This window comes from Lepidochelys kempii, chromosome 1 (genome assembly GCF_965140265.1).
Source record: "Lepidochelys kempii isolate rLepKem1 chromosome 1, rLepKem1.hap2, whole genome shotgun sequence".
Taxonomy (NCBI): Eukaryota; Metazoa; Chordata; order Testudines; family Cheloniidae; genus Lepidochelys; species Lepidochelys kempii.
In genome coordinates this window covers 101,455,336-101,477,236 of record NC_133256.1, presented here as the reverse complement: position 1 = coordinate 101,477,236, position 21,901 = coordinate 101,455,336, and the positions used below count along the sequence as shown (strand labels likewise).

The following is a 21,901-nucleotide window of genomic DNA, read 5'->3' as shown; positions in this document are numbered from 1 at the left end:
TTTTTTATAATTGTTCTAAAAAACCTGAAGTGCTTTTTTTCTAACAAGGAAAGTTATTTTTGTTGTTCCACCAACATTTGAAAATTCCAGCTGCAATGTAATGGAAACGTTTTAGTGCCATTCTAAGTTTTGGATTCTTTGGGGGGATAGTCAACTATTTTAAAAAGGATCAATGGGGCAAAAATGAGGGAGAGAACAGAAAAGGCAAGAGAATAGTAGAACATCTGAATTGAAAGCAGCCTCCCCATTTAATTCAGTAAGACACACTTCTAACTCCACTATCCTTCTCCACATACAGGGAAGTATTAGCCACACAGGGCATGTCTACACTGGAATAAAAAAACTTGGGGCATGGCCACAGTTGGCCCAGGTCAGCTGATTCGGGCTCTAACTGCGGGTCTAAATATTGCTGTGCAGACATTTGTGCTGGGCATACTGTGGGACCCCGCCTGCCCCTGGAACATCTACACAGCAAGTTCACAGCCCTGCAGCCTGAGCCCATGAACCTCAGTCAGCTGACCCAGACCAGCTTCAGGTGTTTAATTGCTGTGTAGATATACCCACAGAGGTTCAGATATTTCAAAAAGAGATAAAAATGCTTAATTTTATTTTAAAAATCTAATAAAAACATTAAGTTATAAATATTTAGAGTTAAGACACACTGAACAGCTATGGTAAGTCTCTTGTAGTAATAAATTACAAGAGTTAACTGGAAAAATTATCTGAAATGTTAAAAAAAATCTATACTACTAGTCTGCAAAAAACGTAATTGCTTTTTGTCAATATTACAAAATTTTGCAGAAATAGGGGGCAAGGTAAAGAACATGGTTTACTTTTTTCTTACACGAAACCACAAGTTTTTCCTGTTTTAAATAAACTAACTGTGCAACAGCATTTGCTACCCAGTACAGGAGAAAGTAAAATAAATTAAAAGCTTTGGATGCTATAATCTACTAGAAAAATGATTTTTCTAAAAGCTAAATGAAAATGACCACAGCAAAGGGAGACAGCAAATACTTTTGTTTATAAATATAAGTACTTTCATACCTCTGTGTAGTGTAGTCCTTCTCTCAGACCACGTGGGTCCACACGTACATTAATATGCCTACATTGGTTCATGAGCTCTAAATGACTGGGACACTGAACCCATGCTGCATTTGAAGTTAAAGCTAAATGAAGTTGGAGAGAGATTCTTTCGGTGTTTTCTGAAACAAGATGCAATTTTTAAACTTTTAATACAATAATCCAAACAAATGTTTAGGCGCCACAGTAACAAAAAAAAAAATGTCCACCAATGTGTGCATGTCTCACTATTAACGGTGGGAACCCACTCCTTGAAACCTTTAAAGAAGCTGCTTTTATTGTTAGAAGTGCCACTGAAAATTACCTTTCAGAAACAAAAAAGATGTTTGACTTGATAATGGGATGCACTCCCTTAGACAAAAATGGTTACCATTTCTCTTGGATAGGCAGCACCATCACCATGAGTGAATTCTGGTGCTCTCAGCTGGAAACCCTTCTTCCTACCAACCCTCAATGAAATTCTCAGAACCATTTCAGTAAAACGCAATTTTTTTTTTTAAAAGGACTCCACCTATGATCATCTGAGGCTATGTCTACACTTGGAGCTGGGGCTGTGATATCCAGCTCTCACTGAGCTAGCATGCAAACAGTAATAGTGTAGCCACAGTAGCAACGGCAGCACAGGCTAGTCGCCCCAATCACATACCCATGGGGTCCAGGCAGGTCTGTACTTGGCACAGCTAACCCATGCCACCACTGCCCAGGCTACTTCACTATTTTTAGCATGCTACCTCAATGAGAGCTAGTGCAAATATGTCTACTCAAGCTGGGAATGACACCCCTAGCTCCCAGGGCAGACATAGCCTAAATACAGAAATAGTTTTCCTTCCCCATTCACCTTTTTCAGGTCCTCCACTGCAGTGTAAAAATCAATGCATTCACCATGCTGTAACATCATCTCTAATGTAACTAAGGCTAAGATTTTGTCATGCATATTTTTAGTAAAAGTCACAGACAGGTCACAAGCAATAAAGAAAAATTCATGGAAGTCTATGACCTATTCATGACTTTTACTAAAATATGTAAAATGGGGAGCTCCCGGGGCACCCCCTTCCACCCGCTGTGGCTGGGAGCTCAGAGTCCCCAGCCATCATGGGCGGTGGGGGGATCCTGCAGCTCCCAGGCGCTGCGGCTCAAGTCAAGGAGGTCTCTGGAAGTGTCAGATTCCGTGACAAAAATCACAGCCCTAAACATAACTGTATCAGAACTAAAAGATCACTGTAACAGAACTATTCAATATTTAAGAATTGTATTATATCCAAATTTGTATGAAATAACTTTTGAAAAGGCATTGATACTCAAACTTCTGAAAGGAATACTTCCCAATGACAAGTTTCAAACAGGACCTTCAGAGATTAACAGAACATTGTGAGAAGAAGAATGCTTACTTATAATCACTACTAGATGCAACATGTTGAGCATTTATCTTAGAAATCTGCCAAATGAAAAACATTGGCCTTTATTTTGTTAATCTGTGGTTTATACCTATATCTTGGAAACAGTCCTCTATGACACCGAGAAGGATAAAATAAGAAAGTCCCAATGGAAAACAATCTCGCCGTGGCTCAGCAAGCCAGTCCTCTTTTGGATGCAGTTATCTATGCTCCAGAATCTAGAGGCTTGTCTATTATAGAAAAGTTACATGAGGTTTAACTAAATTAACGTTAAAGCTTGTATTGGTGAATTACCGAATTAAACTAAACCAATTTAAGCAAGGGTTAAACTGGTTTTCATAGATTTAAGAACCACTGTAATCATCTAGTCCCACCTCCTGCAGACCTTAGGACTTCCATGAATTAATTTCAGTTTGAAGTAGAAAAACATCCAAACCTGATTAAAAGTGGTCAGTGATGGACTTGACCCAACCCTTTGTTAAGTTGTTCCAATGATTAATTAGCCTCGCTGTCAAAAAAAATTTTTTGGCCTTATTTCCAGGTGAATTTCAACTTTCAGCCACTGGATCTTATCTTCTTATTTACTAGATTGAAGAGCACCCTATTATGAGATTTCTGTTCTAGGTACTTATAAATTGATCAAGTCATCCCTTAACCTTCTCCTTGAAAAACTGATTGAGTACTCCCTTGATCTCTCCCATGCTTTCCAATCCTTTAGTCCAGCAGCTCTTAGACTGTAGGTCGGGACCCCAAAGTGGGTCACGACCCTGTTTTAACTGGGGTCACCAGGGCTGGTGTTAGACTTGCCGGGGCCCAGGGCCAAGCCAAAGCCCGAGCCCCACCTCCCAGGGCCTAAGCCGAAGCCCGAGGGCTTCAGACCTTGGTGGCAAGGCTGAGGGTTACAGGCCTCCCGTGTGGGGCTGAAGCCCTTGGGCTTCAGCTTTGGCTTCCCCCCACCCAGGGCGGTGGGGCTCGGGCTTTGACCTGCCCTCCTGAGGTGGTGTAGTAACTTTTGTTGTCAGAAGGGGGTCGCAGTGCAATGAAGTTTGAGAATCCCTACTAATCATTCTCCTGGCTTTTCTCTGAACCCTCTCCAATTTTTCAGCATCCTTCTTGAAGTGTATACAGGACAGCACGGGACACAGTGTTCCAGCAGCAGTAACACCACTGCCAAATAGCAAGGTAAATATCACTTCCTTACTCCCAGTCATTATTCCCATTTATAGGTCCAAGGGTTGCCTTAGCTCTTTTCATCAAAGCATCGCACTGTGAGCTCCTACTCAGTTTATTATTTACTGTGAAAACCAAGCCTTTCTCAGTCACTGCTTGGCAGGACAGAGTCCCTCACCCTGTAAATATAGTCTATATTCTTTGCTCCTAAATATATAACCTTACATTTGTCCAAATTAAAATGTATATCGACTGCCCAGTTTACCAAGCAATCCAGATTGCTCTGTATTAGTGACCCATCTTCTTCGTTATTTACCATCCCCAGTCTTCAGATCATCTACAAACTACATCAGCAATGATTTTGTTTTCTTCCAATGCCGCACTAGAAACACAATGACTGCTCAATGACTCCCCATTTACAACATTTTGAGACCTGTCAGTTAACCATTTCTTAAATCAATTTAATTTGCCATGTTAATTTTGTATCATTCTAGTTTCTTAAAATGTAGTGGGGTACCAAATGAAATGTTTACAGAAGTCTAAATACTTCAACACTTATCTTTATCATCCAAGTTTGTAAACACAAAAAAAATAATATCTAGTTAGTTTGACACTTATTTTCCATGAATCCATGTTTACTGGTATTACATTACCCTCTTAATTATTTATTAAAAAAAAGAGTCCTGCATCACCCATTACATTATTTTGGCCATTAGAAGTGCATTTGGCATTTACACTGGTTTAACTAGATCAATTTTATATCTCTTAAGTTAAAAAAGTGTGCAACTTTTGTAATGTAGACCAAACCTAAATTTCCATCTAAAATAATGGAATCTCCATTAATATTGCAAGATAATCAGGGATTACCTCATCTGCACTCAATCCCTTGAATGAAGTCTTCTAGAGGAGAGCCTCCTCTTGGGAGACTGAGGCAACAAAATATACAGATAAATAGTAAGGAATCTGAAAGCAGCTCAAAGTGTGGGAGTAACATACAGGACCCTTAAGCGTACAAGCCAGACAACCTGTACCAAATTAAGGGAGGCAACTGTTCCAGGTATAAATGCCCACACAGAACCAAATTCAGAATTGAGCACTTTATTCTGGGAAACCAATTTTAAAAAGGCACCCAAATGAGCCAATCAAGGTGATTTAGTAACTGTTTTCCTTCTAGTTTCAAAGGTAAATTACAAAGTAAAAAAGAGCAACACAAAGCTTCTTTAGAGATTAACGGAGGCAAATTAGCAGACTGAATATATTTACTCTCACAAAAGCCATGTCTCAGGGTGTAAAACAACACTCTGTAAAACAAAAAACTATGCACTGATAGGGACGACTCCCCCTAAAACAGAGAAGACACTTGGTTGGACACAATTGAGAGATGATGAAGGCCAAGATATATACCTCCTGAATCCAGACTTCAAAAGATCCAAGTATTGAATCATGACTTAAGCGCACTACAGCACACAACAATACTAAAATCCCCAAACTACCCTAACTTAACTATACACAAAAGTGTTAGAGAAAAAGCTAGAAATCTGATTTAAAAAACTTTAAAAAGAAGGACTTCTGCAACTACTGATCACAGAAAAAGAACTGATGGAAGTGCAAGTGCTTTATATAGAACTTCGACCCTGAAAGTTTGGGGCCACAAGAGGTCATGTCCAGGAATTAGTTATTTCTCAACTAAGTGCTTTCACATTTGAAAAAGTATACATTCCCATAGAGGGCTACATAAGATGCAAAAATTGAAGTTTTAAATTCACACAGATTATTCAAGTTAGAGGAAATTTTAAAATGTTTTGAATATTTTCCCCACGTTCATTTAAAACACTTGATATTTTTCATTTCAAATTTCTCCAAAAGAAAGACAGACATGCTTGAGTTAAAAACATGAAGGACTTCACCCTCCAAATGAAACTGAAAAAACAGAGACTAAAACCAAGGGTTTAGAATGGAAAAGTATCTTGATTAAGCTGTGTTATCATGGGAAAAACAACCTTGGTTCAACTATTGAAACTATAATTAAGAGTAGCAGCTTTTTTATAATACAGGTACATGACATAACTCACTACATCTTTTTTTTCCCATTTAAATGTATAATATCGTTATCAAGTGTTTAGCTAATTGTGTGATCTTTAGACCCAAGTCCTCATCAAATTTACACAATAACATTCCTAAACATGTTTATATAACCAGCTTCTTCCCTACCTGTATTCTCAGGAAAAACAGGTTCTATGCCAACCCCACAGTCAGAAGGTGCAGCTATCTGGACAGGATCTCTGAGGTAGATTCCACGGTTGTTTCCAACAGTAACAGTAAAACCTATTTTACTTGTGAATGATGAATTTTGAATGAGGTAGTCATAGGCTTTATCAACCTATTGAGAAAAGACAGTGTTCCAATATACCCATTTAACCCTACAGTAGTCACAATAGAAAATACCCAACTTCTAGATGAAGTTTTTAGAAAGCATAGTCACTAATGGTAGGGCAACAAAAGGGTCTAGTATTTGAATCACAATGGTTATACCTTATCTCCTATGCCAGCAGACATTGCGAGTACTGCAGTGCTCTAAAACAGCCTACAGTGGCTATGCACAACATTGCAAGAAGGAACTGCATTCAATATGCCTTGATAAGGTGTCCTTGCTGGAGGTAGGGCATCTTTGGGCATATTACATAGAATTCACTTTCTCCAATGAGGAAAAAATGATCTAAAGACGTGGGGCAAAATTTCAAAAAAGTACCATTTTCAAAATGGACTTAGTTTCAGTAATTTCCAGTAAGATTTAGGAGCCTAAATATAACCATTAGGATTCACATGCTGATCCCCTGTGTTGCACTACCATTAGTCCCTATGCTTTGTGAAACACCATATGCTATGCTTCGGAACCCAAGTCTTACTGAAAGCCAATGACGCAGGGATTATTGAAAATTTTACCTGTAATTAGTTTTCAGATAGGCAGTATAGTAAATATAGATGGTGTTATAGACACCATGTTCACAATTGTCTTAGTATATTTCAAATTTTTTTTATTTTGTGTTTTAATTTGCCATTTAAAAAAAATATTGGTGAATTGGGCTCCAGCGAAACTCCTTGCTAGGAAAAACAAACAAAAGAAATAAACACCACCAAAGCGAAGAACTAGGAAGCAGCAGATTCAGCATAAACCCACAAGCTAACTTTTAGGATGAAACAAGCGGTATTTTCATTCAATGCTTTTGTTATCATATCTAATGAAGTCATTCTACTTAAATACACAAAGTAATCTAAGTATATAATCTGTTCACTGTAAGAACTTTTTTAGAGCCAGTTTCCTATTTGTGTGGATTACTGCACAGCAAAGAGAAAAGCGATTCAGAAAGAAAAAAAAGTGTGATTATAATTGTGTAGCACTTGCAACTACTTAACTTTTTTCCTCCCCAAGTGACCAGATTTCAAGTTGACAATATCCCTTTAAAGTTGATAATTTGTATAATTTTTGCATCTATGCTGTTAAGTACCTGGATAATACCATGTCCTTGTGCAAACACTTCTATATTTTCAGCCTTCGCTGCAGTATTTTCTAAAGCTCTTCTGACAGAATGAACAGTATAATGAACATCATTAGCTTTGAGTCCTGAAATTAAAGTGTTATTGATAAAATATTAAAGAACATGAAGATTCAACACTATTAACTCTTATTAAATGTAAGAAACATAGGTTGCTTCAGTAATATTACTGGATTTCAATTTACAAAATTGTGCAAGAATGAAAAGACAAAAATTTATCTCTAACAAAGAGACACAATATTCATTACCTGATAGTACTAAAGCAATGCCTCCACATGCATTAGGTGAAGACATAGATGTGCCATTCATGAGCTGTGTTCCTCGTAAAGTCCAGTTAGGAACAGAAGCAATAGCTCCTCCTGGCGCACTGATACTCACTCCAAGGGCTCCATCGGTACTAAAAAGTTTTGATACAATTATTGAAATCCAAATCTCTGTTTATACAACCATTTCACATTAAAGCTATCATACTATTATATTTAATAAGTATTTCAGTGTTCATCTGCCAACGCTACTGTACATGGACTACCAAATTTGAAAACGATTTTGATATTAAACAATTCTTTTTAAAAGCATTTTCATACTATTCAGTCATGACTTGACTATAAAAACTTCACTTAGGAGAAAATAAATATTAAACTCCTATAACACTGAATATTTTTAGAACTGGTAGAACAGATTATTTTTACTTATCACAGGCTCCAGTTTGTCAAATGAACAAATTTCCTAACCAAAAGTTAGGCATCCAATATTGTATTTCAAGTCATTTTAGATGCCTAATCTGTTAGGTACTCAAGTATAAACGTCAAGCACATGACAAATGTACATCCCCTAATTTTTTCCTACAAAAATAATAGCAGCAAGTGAGAGCAAAAGGGGATGCAAAAGTAAGAGCTTTAATTTCACTTTAAAGGTCACTTCCACACTTTAAAGTTTAAAGGCAATGCCCTGAACTGAGGCACAGCACAGAGGCCTATCGCGGCTTTAAGATGGTTCTGGGATGTTTCAGGGACTGGAAAGGCCCCTGGCACAATCCAGACAGACTCTGGGGCCTTTCTTAAGGCCTTGTCTACGCTTCAAAATTAAGTTGACCTAAGCACAGCCACCAAGGGTATGTCTTCACTACCCGCCGCATCGGCGGGCAGCGATCGATCCAGTGGGGATCAATTTATCACATCTAATCTAGACACGATAAATCTACCCCTGAGCTCTCTACTGTCAACTCCTGTACTCTAGTGCCACGAGAGGAGCAGGCAGAGTCAACAGGGAGAGCGGCAGCAGTTGACTCACTGCAGTGGAGACACCACAGTAAGTCAATCTAAGTATGTCGACTTCAGCTACATTATTCACGTAGTTGAAGTTGCATAACTTAGATTGATCCCCCCAGTGTAGACCAGGGCCAAGTAATTACCACTTCTGTCAGTGGTGCGTGTCCTGACCAGGAACTCTTCCACCAACTTAAATGTGAGAGATATCGTAGGATGGGGTGTGACAGCCAACAGGCAACGTAAATCACAGTGTCTACCCTAACTACATCAACTTAAGCACTACACCTCTCGCAGAAGTGGAATTATTAGGTTGATATAGTGGGCAACTTACATCAGCAGGAGCAATGTTGTAGTGTAGACACTTACAGAGTTAGGTCAACGCAAGCCGCCTTATGTTGACATAACTATAGCGTATACCATGCCTAAGTAACTGCTGCCTCACCTCTATGCTGCTCTATGGACTGGTGGCAGCTCTGCCTGGAATCTCTACAACACTTCATGCTGCAACACCATCCTGGAATGCCCATCCTGTGGGCCTTGCCATAGGATCCTTGGGAGACAGCCTTATAGCAATCTTCTTCCCACAATGCCTGTGCAATCTCCAACCTGGGGTTTTTAGGGCCCCTTTGTGCTGTTCTTTTTTGAACTCTATTGTAGTCTTGGCCTTCACAGCATCCTCTCGTAAAGAGTTCCACAGGTTGACTGTGCATTGTGTGAAGAAATATTTCCTTTTGTTTTAAACCTGCTGCCTATTACTTTCATTTGGTGAACCCTGGTTCTTGTGTTATGAGAAGGGGTAAATAACACTTCCTTATTTACTTTCTCCACACCAGTCATGATTTTATAGACCTCAGTCATTTCCCCCCTTAGTTGTCCTTTTCCAAGCTGAAAAGTCCCAGTCTCATTAATCTCTCCTCATACAGAAGCCGTTCCATACCCCTAATCATTTTTGTTGCCCTTTTCTGAACCTTTCTGAATTCCAATATATCTTTTTTGAGATGGGGCAACCACATCTGCATGCAGTATTCAAGATGTGGGCATACCATGGATTTATATAGAGGCAATATGATATTATCTGTCTCATTATCTATCCCTTTCTTAATGATTCCCAGCATTGTTTGCTTTTTTGACTGCCGCTGCACACTGAGTGGATGTTGTCAGAGAACTCTCCACAATGACTCCAAGATCTCTTTCTTGAGTGGTAACAGCTAATTTAGACCCCATTGATTTTATATGTAAGAAACTATATAAGTGAAGACCAAGCTAACTGAACTTTAGGTCCCTACGGTCTTCTTTGCACTCTGGCTTCCTCAAACCTAGAGTACAATGAAGGGGACACTTTGTATTCCCCAGGCCAGCAATTGGAAAGATTTTTGCCAACTCCTCCCACCCCCGTGGCCACTTAGAAGCAGAGACTCCGGACATAAAATGGACCATTGTTCAACTTAAGTCTTCTTGGAGGTCTTCCAGACAAACGAATCAGGTTTACATTTTTTGGGAATCCTCCTGGACCTTGAGGTTCAATTGCAAATAAAAATATGCCCATACGGCTCCTTTATGACAAAAGTGTTACCTAAAAAAAGTTTTCCTGACCTTTTTAAAAACAATGTATGTAAAACGTTATTTCTGGATTTTTTTCTTTTTTGCCCTCATTTGGCAAAGATGTCTGACGCATTTAAATAGCAATGGCACATGAAACTGAAATCTGAGTTGCAGTTCTCATTGCCCCCAAATAAGAGGAAAAGGATTACAAATTCTTAATCTAAACCTCCACATTTTCCCTCTTCAATTGTAAGCTTGCTGCAGAAATCTGAATCGTATGAGATTCAATATGTCTAATCATTTAGCCAAGCAAAAGAAGTGGAGGTCTGATATTTTTGCTCTTTGCAAGAACACACAATTTCTTTAGATCTTTGAGGCCATATTTATATATCATAAAAGGCAAACTATTTTTGCTTTCCAATTCACCTTTAATGGCCCATGCAAAATCCTCAAACAGGGTCTGCATGTTGAGCGACGTGATCTGTACCGAGACGAACTAAGCGTCAATTTGAATTGTAGATCCCTTTTGCTCACTCTCCAAACAGCACTCACAGTTACTGGAAAGCTGCAACTACACACAAACTAACAAACAGAAGCCTGACATAAACTCCAGAAAAGGCCAGACAGAATCTTCCTCACAGTAGTGTTTGTTAGCTTCAACAGCTTTTAGTAGTATTAACATTTTTCTTTGAGGGAGCAACAGATGACAACTACAGATAGCTACAGAGCAAACTTTCACTAACCACAAGAACAAAGGAATCAATAAAGGAGAGCAATGGTACTCTAACATTTCCCTGAGGTATACTGCGAATGCTTTGTGGAAAAGCAATTTGAAGTGCTGCAACATCCTAAGCATTAAGAGCCACAGGAGGTTTGATTTCTAAGAAAGGGTGTCCGTCCTAAAAGCTTCTCACTGGAAAATTACACTTATTTGCTACTGTCTTCTGACAAGCTTGGATTCTACAGTTAAAATCAGCCATGCAGCCTGTGAACTTGTGGATTATACATAACCTACCTAGGGCCTCTGGAAGACCAAGTATACTGGTTCGCTGGTAGTTTCTCTCTCAAAGAATATTCAGCAACCATCATATCAGGTGATACATATGCACCAACACCTATTAAAAAATATTAGTATTCTCAACTTTAGAACGATGCAAGATCTTAAAAACAACCTTGTCTGTAGCCTACAGCATACACAAAAATAACTTTAAATAAGCAGTACGTATATTTTAACTATTTTAATGTGGAAAACAATTACATTTTTTAGAAACATTGTAAGCTTCAGCTAGCATAAAGTTTGACAGATATTGAGAAAAGTTAAGTTTTTCTTCAGTAAAGTTTTGTACTTTAGAGAGTAAATTTGAAGGCCAAGCAGGCATTGTATATAGTAGCAACTATGATATGTTCTGTGCCTATTTCAGTCTCTACCCTTTGTCATTATAAATACACACACACACACACAGCAGAACCCCATTTATCTGACCCACCCTTAACCAGCTCTCTGCATTTACCAAAACGACCAGGACTCCAGGGCCAAAAGTGGGCGACCTCTCCTGCGGCCAATAGATGGCACTGCAGCATCACCTTTTCACATTCACTGGTTTATCTGATCTGGCCCCTGTCCCAATTAGACCGGATAAACAGGGTTCTACCATGTATTATATATATATATATTTAAAAACACATTTATTCAAGTGCAATAGTACACATTCATGTTCCAAGTTCTTAATTGTCTCAGATGACAAATTCCAATGGTCTTGGAAAACAGAATCTTGACAAGACAAACACGGGCAAAGCAAAGCCTGTAAGGTTTCAGAAGTCACATGCTTGTAGTAAAATGAGACATGAGAACAAGTGGTACGGAAACAATTTACAACGTCCGTCACAGCATAGCTATATACGTTGTGAGAACAGGTTTCCCCAAAAGAATTATTTTAGGTTAAGTATATTGCATTGACGACCTTCCAGCCAAAGTATAATTGTCTGGGCCTAGCTAATAGTTTTCCTCACTTTAAGCAAGCAACCCTAAATTCATCTCGTTGGAATTTGCTCTCCTGCCCATGTCTGTCCTATAGCCAACCCTTTAGAAAAAAAGATTTCCCCGGAATACCAAGATTTACGTCAGGATTTAGTCACACTGATGTATACAATTTCTGTTACTATTAATGGGATAAACAAAGTTATTTTCACCTGAAGATTTCAAAATACTCAAAAAAAATCCATGAGGTAAGGGCTTGTCTTCACTGGAACAGCGTGAGTTACTACACTTGAGCTACTCCATTTGACCTAGTCTTAAGTTAGCCTATCTTGACTAAGAGCAGGCACAATGCGAAACACTTGAGCAACAGAGCTGTAGTGCCATAGTGTAAATAGTTCCCACATCGGTGGAAGGGACTTTTCCATCAATGTTGTACAGCCATCTCTCTGAAAAGCAGTAGACAGGTTGAATGCATAATTCTGCCACTGACCTACCTGTGTCTACACCAAGGGTTAGACTGAACTAGTTACGGCACCCAGGATGTGAAATTTTTCATGGCTCTGAGCAACGTAGCTAAATCAATCTAATGTTTAGGAATATATCCGACCTTAGTCTACATTACAAAGTTTTGCCGGCACAGATATATCAGTTATATCCCCAGTGCAGACATAACTATGCTGACAGAAGAGTGCTTTTGTCAGATTAGCTAATGTCATTCAGACAGATGGTGTAGCTAAACCAGCACAACTCCATGTGTCAGCTTATGCTGCATCGCCACAAGGGGGTTCTGCTGGCATATGCTGTGTAGTGTACACAGAGAAGCCCTAGCTTATGGAAGCAGCATTCAAGCTTCAACCCATATCAATGATGAGCCAACCAGCTTGATTTTAAAGGACCATTAAACCTGAGCTAGAGATTTGTGTAGATGAATGGAAGTTTAGTTGCAGCAACACCTGAGTTATACCTCAAGCTAACTCTGCAGCAAAGACAAGCCAAAAAAAGTTATTCCCATTATGCCGAAGGGCCAACTAAACCTCTCTATGTTCTCTCAAGGTGAGAGTGAGTCACGTGCAGAGCTCTGAACAGAACCCACAAGTTCAACTCCAGACTCCTGCTCCAATTATTCGACATACTAACTTGTCTTTTAAAAAAAAAAAAAAAAAAAAAACATGTTTAGTGATAATGATAACATTAATGATCTTAAAATGTGTTGTTCTTTTTAGAATGATGTTTTCAGTATTTTCATTGACTACTAGTTTATCAGATGTATCACAGCCAACAGGAAGAACAAGTTTTGATTCCAAGAATAGCTTTTGACAGATGTTACATTGTAGTTGGATGGATTTTTTTTTCAGGAATATCTCTGGACAAATGCCAAATTTTAGATCCAAGTTACAAAGCTGGGATTCATTAGGAAAAAAAAGAGGCAGCATATCAGGGTATCTGACCTAACATTAGAAACAGTGTGTTTTTCCCCAGTCAAAATGTATCTTCTGAGTCTAAGATACTTTGAAAGAGATAAATCGGGATCAAACTTAGCTGTATCTACAAACTACATTTTGCTAATTGCCAGATGATCAATGACGTGAGTGAATGAGTCTTTTTTAAAATACAGACAATTACACTTATGAAGCATTTTAAGGACTAGTTTGACTATTTGTAAGGCTTGCCTTCTACAAGTTTTATTAAAAATAAAAAATCAAGACAAATTGCCTGGCAGCCTCATGTATTCTTCTGCACAGTCAGCAGCCAGGTATTATTAGTAGCAAATATTGTCCAATTCCACCCAAAGGAGGAGGAAGAGGCTGTTTTTTGTTTACAGTACAAATTTACTACACATTCAGACTAGACAGCAGGCTTCTGAACATTAACAAAAAACAAATCTCAGTTGCCACACATGTACATAAAGAAATACACCAAGAATGTAGCTCCATTTAAGACAGTTGCCGCTGGGGACATAAAAAAGATTTTACAATCCTGAAAAATCTTAATTTGTTTGCTTTGATAAATACAAGATATTTATCAAAAAGATAAAAGTTCTTATCTCAATCACTTAATGTAAGTATATAGCTTAAAAGATCAACTATTTTGATATTTTCTAAACTGTATGGATTTCTCTCTCTCTCTTTTTTTTTTTTTTTTTTTTTAAAAAGAGAGCTACTTACCTATTACACTAGATGTAGTTCCACCTGGGCATCCCACGGTAGAAAGGCAAGGACCATTATTCCCTGCACTTGAAACATAGATTACGTTGTGTTTCCATACGGCTTCATTAATTACTTCACAAATTCTCCTAAAATAAATACAGAAAACATATCATTTAAGCAACAAAATATTTTCTCTCCTTTTCAGTATCCAGGACGCAATTCAGGCAATGTTGAAATCAACTGCAAAGCTCCCACTAACTGATGGGGCCAGGATTTCATACCCTACACCTTTGTTTTTGACCATAGTTGAGTAATGTTCAGCCTACTTGCCAGACCTGAAAGGGTGGTCACGGAGTAGAGTACGGGAGTGACCCCTGAACAATGTTAAAAGGAAATTAATTATTTAGAAAGATTAAATTCTATTCTTGAGGAAAGATTCTGTAGCAATCCACACATTGTAAAGGGATTATTACTATAATTTTTTTTTCCCCAGAAAGAGTATTGCAATATACTACAAAATACTGACAATTTCAGTAGGCTCACTTAAATCCACAGACCAAGTTCAGCAATTTGAGATGTAGTGCAGCAGTTTAATATCAATGCATTATTAGTGTCTAGATTATTTACTCCTGTTGACAGTGCCACTACACAAATGCAAAAATTTTTAACACCAGTATTCTTCAGTATTAAACCTGGTTATGGTAAACCTCGTGTACTCACCCAGAATTTGGCCAGTGTGTTGCTTCTCCATAGCTGTAGTTGACAAGATCACACTTGTATTTCATTGCTTCTATCATCTGTTAAAGTTAAAAAAGTTTACCACTAAAAATCTTACAGATGGCAAACAACACCATTTATATAAATCAGGGATCGGCAACCTTTGGCATGCGGCCCACCATGGTAAGCCCCTGGCAGGATGGGCCAGTTTGTTTACCTGCCACGTCCACAGCTTTTGCTGATCGCAGGCTCCCACTGGCCGCAGTTCGCCGCTCCAGGCCAATGGGGGCTGCGAGAAGTGGCAGCCAGCACATACGTTGGCCCACGCTGCTTCCCGCAGCCCCCATTGGCCTGGAGCAGCGAACCGCAGCCAGTGGGAGCCTGCGATCGGCAGAACTTGCGGACGCGGCAGGTAAACAAACTGGCCCGTCCTGCCAGGAGCTTACCATGGTGGGCCACGTGCCAAAGGTTGCCAACCCCTGATATAAATGAAACCATTATAAGCCTATTTATAACACTGATGAATGAATGTTAAGATTCTGATGAATATTCATGTTTTTGTTAAAAGGCAGATTTGTTTCATTTCCAGCTTCTCTCAACTACAAATATTTTTCCCTTGTAGCCAATAAATGTTGCACAAAGTCCAAGCTTTGCATAGTTGAACTCTCGTAAGTTATATAGTTAAGAAAATGTGGGAATCATTAGTGTTAGGCCACTGTATGTTGGTAATCAATAGTGCCCAGTCTTCTTTTGCTGTGCAATCCAATCAAAAGCCAATGCAGTGGCCCTTCATTCCAGTGTATCTTCATGTTGCGCATATGGAGGTAGTTCTACAGATCGCTCATGTAATTGTGTATTTTTTTAATTCCTTTTTGGATGGAAAAAGTTTACATCCACCTTTTTTTCTACAGATATCTAATATCTAATTAGAGTTCCGTGAGAGGGCCTGTGCCTTTGTTGCTGAAATGGAATAATGTCCAATTCTCTCTGAACAGTAGTTGTGAAAGTAAGTCCTCTAATTCTTAATGAGATTGTTGGATGCATCTCATTTCTCTCCTGGGTTTGTTTTGTTGTCTAGCGTACCAGTAAGTCCATATATCAATGCTATATATGAAGCAAAGAATGTTAAAATAATACACACTTGTCCCATATGTTAGAATCTTCTTCTCCAGTTTTTCACGGAACCAGACTGAAAAAAATAGTATGCACTTCACACAACACAAAATATATATTGCGTATTAAAAAAAGAATTTGTCTTATGAGAAGCTTGTAAAATATCCTCTCCTTTCACTAAAAAGAGTCTGGCACCTCAAGACCTGTAAAATACTTCAATGCCATTAACAGTCTGCTAAAAGCGATGGCCTACACAGGATGCCCAAAACAAAGCCACATCATCAAAAATACCCAATTCATTGGACCTATCCCTGAGGTATTTGTGAAGTGGGATATAGAATGTTGGGCTAGATAGATCATTGGACTGTTTTCATAGAATAATTCCTACATCAACTGTGCCATGCGGTATTTTTTTCATGAGATAAATATAATCTTATACCCCAATGCCTGAAACTTCATATCCTCTCATTTTCTAGCTAGTAAAAATGTCCAATTTCACTTTTTTTTGTTTCAATTCTTGCTAAACTTCTCCTTTGATTTTTTCCAAGTGTAGGAAGCAACAACTGATCAAACTGAGTAATGCCCTTTCCTGACAGGCAAGTTATTTTTATGCTTATGTTTTTATGGGTATTTTTTAAGCTATGATTTATAAAAATATTGTCTCCACTTCAGAACGACATAAAAAAATCTGTCAAAGTTACACATTGAACAACTAGTATCATCTGATTTAAGAGTTAAGCTTTTTTGGAGGCAACGTTGATAATAAATTTAGCAATACAGATTTCCACAAATCTCTCAAATTATATTTTACTTTCTCTCCTAGCTATTGAGAAGATATAGTTACACTCACGGTCCTGATGTCAAGCAGCTTAATTTAATTAGCTATTTATTCAGCAAAACACTTACAGCTCTTATTAGGCCAGTGCCAGTTTCCATTGTGCTTAGTCTTGTATCACCAATCTTGATTGCAAGAATCTGAGCTCCAGGAGCCACACCATTTCGTTCTGGCTCTTCTGGAAAATATCCAGCAGCAATACTAGCTACGTGTGTCCCATGTGCTCCTGAAAAAATTAAACAAAAAGCATATTATTGCATGTACGGAATGTAACACCCTAGTAGAAACCTCAGTTATGCCAATTTAATATGCTATAATTCAATTCATTTTCATTTACTGAGCAATTTATACCATTAAAAAAAGCTTATGCTGAAAGCTAACACCACATGGAATTCAGATTCTTCAGAAGTGTCCTTACTAATTAATTTTGACATCCATATATTCTTTAAATCTTCTGATCATCAATTGTCACTGTCAATTTTGATTGCACCTTTCACTGCTGATTTTAGAAAGCAAGCAATTATAAAATTAAATATACATGATATTTATATAAACTGCACAAAACTGGGATAAGAGTGGGTGGAGCTGTAATTATAGTGGTGCAATTATCATTTCAAAGGAAATTTGTATAGATAGCCTTCATTATGCCTTGGCAAATCAAAGCAATGGCTAAATTTGTCTAAGTTTTATATATATATAAATATATACACACAGAGATATTTTTATTTAGAAGCTGCCCTCCATTGGTAACCATTCTTTAATCATGCAAGCTGCAGGGGAAAGCAATTAAATTTAGTCACTCTCTATTTAAAGTCATGTGGAAGCAATTAAGTTTAATAGCCTGATTCTCTTCTCCCTCATACCAGTGAGACTCAGGAATAATTCCACTGAAGTCAATCATGTTTACTTGTAAGAAGCCAGCATTAGCAAGAAGAGTATCAGGACTGCAGTGCATAGAACACAAGCAGGAAACCATCTACTCATTTATTTTAGCTATTTCTATGCCTCTTAGGGGGATTATTGTGGGACACCTTTGATAATGATCTATGCATTTATACCATACTCACAAATGTGGCATTTATCTGCCTGATCAGAAAGCTGTACCTCACAAAGGTAGAACTATGCATTTAAGAAAAGATATGTAGCTGCTTGTGCATTAACTGCAGCTTTCAGTATTTTGATTAGCCATTTTATAAAATTCAAAGTAAGATACCTCACCAGCAATAATTTAAAAAAACATTTATAATTCATTAAAAATTATCAAAAATGACAAGAGCATGTGTCATAAATATAAAGGGAAGGGTAACCACCTTTAAATCCCTCCTGGCCAGAGGAAAAAACCCTTTCACCTGTAAAGGGTTAAGAAGCTCAAGATAACTTTGCTGGCACCAGACCAAAATGACCAATGAGGAGACACGATACTTTCAAAGCTGGGGGCAGGGAACCAAAGGGTTCTCTCTGTCTGTGTGTTTCTTTTGCCGGGACCAGAGCAGGAATACAGGTCAGAACTCCTGTAAAGGGCTAATAAGCAATCTAATTAGAGATGCGTTAGATTCTGTTTTGTTTAAATGGCTGATAAAATAAGTTGTGCTGAATGGAATGTATATTCCTGTTTTTGTGTCTTTTTGTAACTTAAGGTTTTGCCTAGAGGGATTCTCTAGGTTTTGAATCTGATTACCCTGTAAGGTATTTACCATCCTGATTTTACAGAGGTGATGCTTTTATTTTTTCTTCAATTAAAATTCTTCTTTTAAGAACCTGATTGCTTTTTCATTGTTCTGAAGATCCAAGGGTTTGGGTCTGTGTTCACCTATGCAAATTGGAGAGGATTTTTATCAAGCCTTCCCCAGGAAATGGGGTGTAAGGTTTGGGAGGATTTTGGGGGGAAAGACGTTTCCAAGCGGGCTCTTTCCCTGTTATATATTTGTTAGACGCTTGGTGGTGGCAGCAATAAAGTCCAGGGGCAAAAGGTAAAATAGTTTGTACCTTGGGCAAGTTTTAACCTAAGCTGGTAAAAATAAGCTTCGGGGGTTTTTCATGCAGGTCCCCACCTGTACCCTAGAGTTCAGAGTGGGAAGGAACCTTGACAGCATACATTTTGAAATTAATTTTACAAAGCCTCAACCTGATTTAAGCAATTATTTTAACCAACATTTTAATTGCCTTAATTTAAATTGCTTCCCCTCCACACAGTGCAATCCAATGTGGAAATTTAATCAGTTACACAGAAACACTTACATTTTGACTCAAATGCACTGTGAAAATGAAACCTACTTTATTTTATGAAAGAGTGGCATCACTTCTTGCTTTCTTGTTGAGATACCTAACTTAGATTTCATTTGCAATTGATTAAAACAAATTACCTCCACTGGTCACAATAGAAAGCAGGTTCCCCTCATCATAAACGTTCACAGAGTAATTCAACATTTCTGTCATGCCAAAAGATCCATATTCTTTTTTCTCTTTGTAGGTTCCCAACACAGTGCACTTAGTGAAGTCGCCACATTCACTTGTATCAATACAGGTTCTGTTGATACAGAAGAGTATAAAATAACCCAGATCAATCTATAGTAAGAACCCCTAACTTGTTCCTTCCCATATAAAATGACCACAGTTTGTAGACTGCTCTAAATTGTCTAGTTTTTTGTAAGTGATAATGGTCAAAATTTTCAAACCCAAATACCAAAAGTAGGGCTCCTAAATCAATACACACAGGCTATAAGAGTAGCTTGATTGTGGGAAGGTGCTACAACCTATTGACTTCAATGAGATTTGTGGTTACTTAGCAACTCAAGGGGAAGAAAAATGTTTAAAAAAAAAGACGCCACTTTCATTCAAATGCCTTAACATTGATTTAAAAGTCAAACTTTAGGCACACATTTTAGAACTCTGGCCACTGTACACAGCTTTATGTATTTAACGACTTCATATAAAATTTACTATCCACAAAGAAAAACGTGACTTCAGAAATTTCAAGTTACAACACTAGCTAATAACTACTGGCAAAATGTTTGAATACTTGGCTAAATCATGACAAAAATACTAGACACAAGACTCTCTGCTAGATCCCCCCTCAGCCTTCAACAGGACGCTGCATGGGTTCAGGAGTCTGCACGAAAAGTCCTGATGCAGGATCAGGACCTACATTCCTAAAACTGAAATCCTGCTAAATGTAGAAATGCTTTTTACAACATCTTTTCAGTAAAAACTTCATTACATAAATGCTTTTACAAGGTGATCATCAATAACTACTACTATTTTACAGCAACGCAGAATACAGTTTGAACCAGTGCTTTAAAGCATGCAAAAATTCAAGCATTTTAGTTAGAATCAAAAGCAAAAGAGTTTACCTCCAGGTCTCACCATCATGCCATACTAAGCAATCATATACAGGACCAGGATCATTATATTTTTTCTCCAAAGAATTCAACAGTTCTACTTGACTCTGAAATTCTTCCTTCATTAATTTAGTTGCCTTAAAAAAAAAAAAAGACTCAAAATACATAGTTATTTTCATACTTTTAGCAACACACACAGAGGCAAGTTGTGCAACAAACTGCTTTCCTATTAAAAAAATCCATATGACCTGATCTGTCTAGAAAAGTTCCTAACATGTTTATGTATAATGTATAACCTAAGCATTAAAAAAAAACATAAGAAACATCAAGTTACGCATGTGTCATGATTTTCAGATATTGTTGTGGAGATTCTTTTTAGTTTCCTATGCAGAAGTGGTTAAGTACTGTAGAGTTTATAGAAAAATGCTGGTATCAATTTATAGATTAAACAAAATAATCTCTAACCAAATAGATATTTATGACCTTTGAACAAGGATACCCTTATCTATTTAAGCTACTTTTTATGTAAGCAATGTTAAGATAGAAAATATATATATATTCTAACATATATACATTTAAAAACTAGAGTTCTGTCTGTATATATAATGTCTTGGCTGGGTGCCAGAATAGAACAGAAATGAAAAGAGGAGGTAGGAATGATTAGCAATAACTATTTCCTATATTTTACAGAAATCCAAGATGTGTGGGCACAACCCACAAACCCAGTGAACAACCGGTAAGCCTCCTTCAAGACCTACCAGCCTTAGTAGTATCTTACAGATTTAGAAAAAAATTGAAACATGGAAGATGCTACATGACTTGATACACTCCTTAAGAAGTAATAAATGCCCATCATGGAAGGTACAAACAAGTAACATTTGAAAATTTAAGATGTGTGGTCTTCAACAATGGCTACCAATGCTTCTGCAAATGAATACAATGTAAGTATTTTATCCCAGGTCCTTTATTCATAATATTTCTGATTCCTGTATTCTTAAGACACAGTGGCCTGAAGACTGATGGAATCAGAATACATCGGAATTAATATGCAGACGACTCAAGTGCCTTAAAGGGCTGATGGCACTTAGCTTTATTGCCCTTTCCTTCAACTGAGATGATAGAGAATTTAAATGAAAGCTACATTAACATTTAGAATTTATTCTAAGTTGGAACTGTAACAGATCACTGACAGAGGACAGACAATATTATTTAAAGAGAATGGAACCTTTTCACTAAAAAGTGAAAGGAATTTGATAAAATGAAGATAATATTCAAGATCAAATAAGCGTTCACGTACGCATTCTATATCCTGACTTCAGAACAAGATGCATTGACATTCACTCAATTTGTCTGTTAAAATAACCTTGTCTCTCTAATCATCAAATAGAGCTTTTTTAAAGTCTCTGAGCAAGCGATTTCTATATAAAAAGTTGTTTAAAAAACTAATACAAACTTGTGAGGGAGAGCTGTGAACTGCATCAAACTCATCTAGTTTCCTACAAGCTTCTGCTAGTAGAAGCCTGTGAACAGGATCCCATTGTTTTTCCTTGCGTTCTTTCTGTAATACAAAAAGAAATTCCTCAATACATTAATTTGCGTAAGAGGCACTTGTATCTTTTATGCGCACTACATCTTTTAAATCATTTGGCAATCCTGATTTGGGACATGATAACTATAGCACAAACAAAAACCTTGTTATATCAGCAAAGCATTAAAAGAAAAATCTGCACTATAGGAATTTACAAGCCATAGTTTTCTAACA

General features: G+C 37.6%; 1 protein-coding gene across 2 annotated transcripts in view; it reads right to left on the bottom strand.

Annotated features, from left to right (window-relative positions):
- The window catches only part of TPP2 (tripeptidyl peptidase 2), a 75,684-nt gene that overhangs the window by 40,753 nt on the left and 13,030 nt on the right, over positions 1 to 21,901 (bottom strand). For both annotated transcript variants that reach the window (XM_073348954.1, XM_073348965.1), the window contains exons 4-14: positions 21,593 to 21,697; positions 20,152 to 20,276; positions 19,165 to 19,328; positions 16,873 to 17,027; positions 14,857 to 14,933; positions 14,155 to 14,282; positions 11,027 to 11,126; positions 7,450 to 7,598; positions 7,154 to 7,269; positions 5,859 to 6,027; positions 1,048 to 1,205 (exon numbers count right to left, since the gene is read on the bottom strand). In XM_073348954.1, coding sequence (XP_073205055.1) covers positions 1,048 to 1,205; positions 5,859 to 6,027; positions 7,154 to 7,269; positions 7,450 to 7,598; positions 11,027 to 11,126; positions 14,155 to 14,282; positions 14,857 to 14,933; positions 16,873 to 17,027; positions 19,165 to 19,328; positions 20,152 to 20,276; positions 21,593 to 21,697 — 1,446 coding nt within the window. The remainder of the gene's footprint in view (positions 1 to 1,047; positions 1,206 to 5,858; positions 6,028 to 7,153; positions 7,270 to 7,449; positions 7,599 to 11,026; positions 11,127 to 14,154; positions 14,283 to 14,856; positions 14,934 to 16,872; positions 17,028 to 19,164; positions 19,329 to 20,151; positions 20,277 to 21,592; positions 21,698 to 21,901) is intronic.